Source organism: Orcinus orca, chromosome 11 (assembly GCF_937001465.1).
Source record: "Orcinus orca chromosome 11, mOrcOrc1.1, whole genome shotgun sequence".
Lineage (NCBI taxonomy): Eukaryota > Metazoa > Chordata > Mammalia > Artiodactyla > Delphinidae > Orcinus > Orcinus orca.
Window position 1 is genome coordinate 26,670,994 of NC_064569.1, and position 4,178 is coordinate 26,675,171.

The following is a 4,178-nucleotide window of genomic DNA, read 5'->3' on the forward strand; positions in this document are numbered from 1 at the left end:
AAAGATACAGAAACAGAGCAACAGGTGTAAATGTGGTATTAACATTAGTAATGGGTGCAAATGTGGTATTAGCAAATATTTGTCAGAGGACTGACTGCATTTCTGTATTTCCTTGAAAAAAAACCAAGCATTTTATGGGATGTAGCTCCTGGAACTAATAAATTTGTCTTTATATTCTGGACCTGCCCACTTCATGGGTTACTGTTTCATAGCACTAGTCTTTGGAAAGCATATACATCAATACCTACTTCTATTTAAACTACCAAAATAGTCAATAACATATGGAAAGCTTGAGTATTCAGAATCTTAGAGTTGTACTTCCTGGTCGGTAAAGAGGATTGTAGTAGTATAGAATTGCATTCTGTTATGCAATTTAATCTACCAAAGTAGTCAATAACATATGGAAAGCTTGAGTATTCAGAATCTTAGAGTTGTGTTTCCTGGTCAGGAAAGAGGAATGTAGTAGTACAGAATTGCATTCTGTTATTCCATGCTCTTATTGTCCTGGCAACCAGTGATAGTTCAGCAGCATTTATGTATGAGATGTTTAACAAATCATAACCAAACCACTACAACAAAAACTAAATTAAACAAAACAAAACAAAACAAAACCCATGATGTAGGTAGCAGTTTTAAAACTTCCTAGGGCTTCCCTGGTGGCGCAGTGGTTAGGAGTCCGCCTGCCGATGCAGGGGACGCGGGTTCGTGCCCCGGTCCGGGAGGATCCCACATGCCGCGGAGCGGCTGGTCCCGTGAGCCATGGCCGCTAGGCCTGCGTGTCCGGAGCCTGTGTTCCGCAGTGGGAGAGGCCACAACAGTGATGAGAGGCCCGCGTAACCGCAAAAAAAAAAAAAAAAAAAAAAGAAAAAGAAAAAGAAAGAAACTTCATCAAAATTAAAAAAAACAAAACAAAACTTCCTATATGTGCCAGATTTAAGTAAATTTCCCCAATATTTCATTCATTCATTCTTGGAGGTGGTATATCATTTGAGATGAAACATTTCAGTATTGATCAGTATTTTTTATCTAATGGGCTAAAAATGAGGGATGTGGACAGCTAAAGTGATTGCTAAAATGCAACTCTGATAACATCACTTCTTGCTTAAAAGTTAAAAATCATTCCCCTGGCATCAGAATAAAGTCCTCTATTTTTTTTTTTTTTAATGAAGTGTAGTTGATTTACAATGTTGTGTTAATTCCTGCCGTACAGCAAAGTGACTCAGTTATATTTTTTATATTCTTTTTCATTATGGTTTATCCCGGGACAGTGAATATCTTTCCCTGTGCTATACAGTAGGACCTTGTTGTCCATCCATTCTATATGTAATAGTTTGCTTCTACTAACCCCAAACTCCCAGTCCATCCCTCCCCTCCTCCTGCTCCTTGGCAATCACAAGTCTGTTCTCTATGTCTGTGAGACTGTTTATGCTTTATCAATAGGTTCACTTGTGTCATATTTTAGATTCCACACATAAGTGATATCATATGGTATTTGTCTTTCTCCTTCTGACTTACTTCACTTAGTATGATAATCTCTCATTGCATCCATGTTGCTGCAAATGGTATTATTTCGTTTAAAGTCCTAACTCTTTACCATGACATACATGGTTCTTATGATCTGACCCCACTTTTTCTCCAGCTTCATTTCTCTCTTCCCATGCCCTGTAAGTGCAACTTTCTCTCTCTCTCTCCCCTGAACCCTGCCCCTTCTGCCTTTCTTCCTTGTGTGTCCTGCTTCTTACACTAGGGTAACTATTTATCTCCTCCACCAGGCCAACTCCTCACTTTCAGGTCTCTTTTAATTTCAAGTCCTTTAGGAAACTTCTCCTGGTAGGCCAGGTTCAAGTTGGATGCCTCTCTCCTAATCTCATGAAACTCCAGGCTCCATTATGTCACGTACTGTGTTTTTTAGAAAGTAACTGCTTTCTTTCCAGTTTCCAAATGATTAAAAAAAGATATTGACTGATCACTTCCCTTTAAGAAGCAATAGTTGTCAATTTAAGTACAAGGCCAAACTTGTACCACGACACTTTCAGGTGACACCTCAAATTTATGCAAATCTTCTAAGAGGTGTGTATATATACTTCCTTACAAAGGTCATTAATATATGCAATGCCTGGTCAAAATATAGACATAGAAATTAAATTAACATGTTATAAATTATGCACTTTATATATACATAAAACAATTGGAATCTCAACTTGTACCAACTCAAAATATCATCCTATTTACTAAGTTTCTGTTAAAATAAATGTATCATCTTCTTCAATTAGGTCTTCGGGAGGTTATCTTCTGTATTGTGAACAACAAAAACAAAATACAAGAAGCATCATTCACCAACCAGTTATACAAAGGTTAAGACATAACCCACCGCAGTTGCCCACTGACAGTACACCTTGAGATGTATTCAGGATGAAGAAACAGGATAAGGCACTCTGTTCTTTGGCTAAACAGGCCCTTAGATAGTTAGATGTATATCTCAGGAAGAATTTAAATTACCCCAGATTCTTGCGTCTTCCCATACATAGAAAAGCCCTACAATCATTAACTTAAGATATCTGTTTACTGTGACTACTGTAGTAGTAATCTTATCTGTTCGGGGTGTCGGTGCGCATGCATGAGCTCCAGCTGAGCGTGGCTGGGGCTCTGCGACCCCCGGCGCAAGTGCTGGTGCTTGGGGCCCAGGGAGGGCCGTCGCCATGGCAGCGCCGGCCACGCGGTGAGGGGGCCGCCTTCCCTGCTGGTCGCTCCCGCAGCCTCCCTGCCTGCTGGTAGGAACCTTGAGATTTCGCCCCCGACTGGGCGCCTGCCGAGTGCCTCACCAGCCAGACGAGCATCCTGTAAAGACGGGCAGGCAATAATGAAGGTTCTTTTACTGGAAGACCCTAAGGAGGACGACTGTGGCCAGGATCCCTACATCAGGGAATTAGGATTATATGGACTTGAAGCCACTTTGATCCCTGTTTTATCATTTGAGTTTTTGTTTCTTCCCAGTTTTTCGGAGAAGCTGTCTCACCCTGAAGGTTACGGGGGCCTCATTTTTACCAGCCCCAGAGCAGTGGAAGCAGTGTAACTGTGTTTGGAGAAAGACAATAAAACCGGTCTGGAGAAAGTCTCTGAAAGAAAAATGGAATGCTAAGTTAGTGTATGTGGTGGGAAATGCTACTGCTTCTCTAGTGAATAAAATTGGCCTGCATACAGAAGGAGAAAACTGTGGAAATGCAGAAAAGCTTGCAGAGTGCATTTGTTCTAGGGAGTCGTCAGCACTGCCTCTTCTGTTTCCCTGTGGAACCCTCAAAAGAGAAATCCTGCCGAAAATGCTCAAGGACAAAGGGATTTCCGGGGAGAGCTTAACCATCTACCAGACGATCCCACACCCAGGAATCCAGGGGAACCTCAACAGCTACTATTCCCAGCAGGGCATTCCAGCCAGCATCACGTTTTTCAGACCCTCTGGCCTGACACACAGTCTCAAGCATATTCAAGAGTTATCTGGTGACAACACTGACCAGATTAAGGTGCGGCTCACAGCACCCCTGGGGGGTCAGGACTGTCTCAGTTGTATAGACACTGACGGCCCCTCCCTCCACCCCAGTTGGCACGCTCACTCCGGTCGGTGCCCAGGGACGGAGCACGGGCATCAGCACTGGGCTGTCTGGGGCACTGCTCTGGGACACTGTCTGCAGCCTGGGTCCAGCCCTGCAGGAAGGCTCCGTTGGCCCAGCCAGGCCCGTGGTGGTGAGTCCGAGAGCAGAGCTCTCCAGACGCCCTCTCTCCTGTGACCAGACGATTTCAGAGGGAATAAGAGGCTCACGGGGAAAAGTCATCTTGTGACCAAACTGCTTCTCCTGAAATTATGTCTGCTGTTTGCTGGTTCCCAATCTCAGGGAGTTTCTTTCTTTCTTTTTTTGCTTTTTTTAAAAAAACATCTTTATTGGAGTATAATTGCTTTACATTGTTGTGTTGGTTTCTGCTGTATAATAGAGTGAATCAGCTATACATAAAAAAAAAAAGATATCTGTTCACTGTGACTACTGTAGTAGTAATCTTTTGCCAGGATGTATGCATGACTACACGTATTTCCTACGCAAAAAATTCTGGCTGACTCCTCTCTACCTCTTCAGACCAGTTTCTTCAGCGCTGCTGAGAGGCTGTTCCTGGCTATAGTCCTCAGCAAG

The 4,178-nt window shown here is 43.0% G+C and overlaps 1 protein-coding gene across 1 annotated transcript; it reads left to right on the forward strand.

Annotated features, from left to right (window-relative positions):
• The first annotated feature begins 2,584 nt into the window (after positions 1–2,584).
• LOC101271671 (uroporphyrinogen-III synthase-like) lies at positions 2,585–3,962 on the forward strand. The gene is given in 2 exon segments (XM_049694535.1): positions 2,585–3,099; positions 3,101–3,962. Coding segments are annotated over 2 exon segments (921 nt in total). The 5' UTR covers positions 2,585–2,860; the 3' UTR covers positions 3,783–3,962.
• Positions 3,963–4,178: the final 216 nt, after the last annotated feature.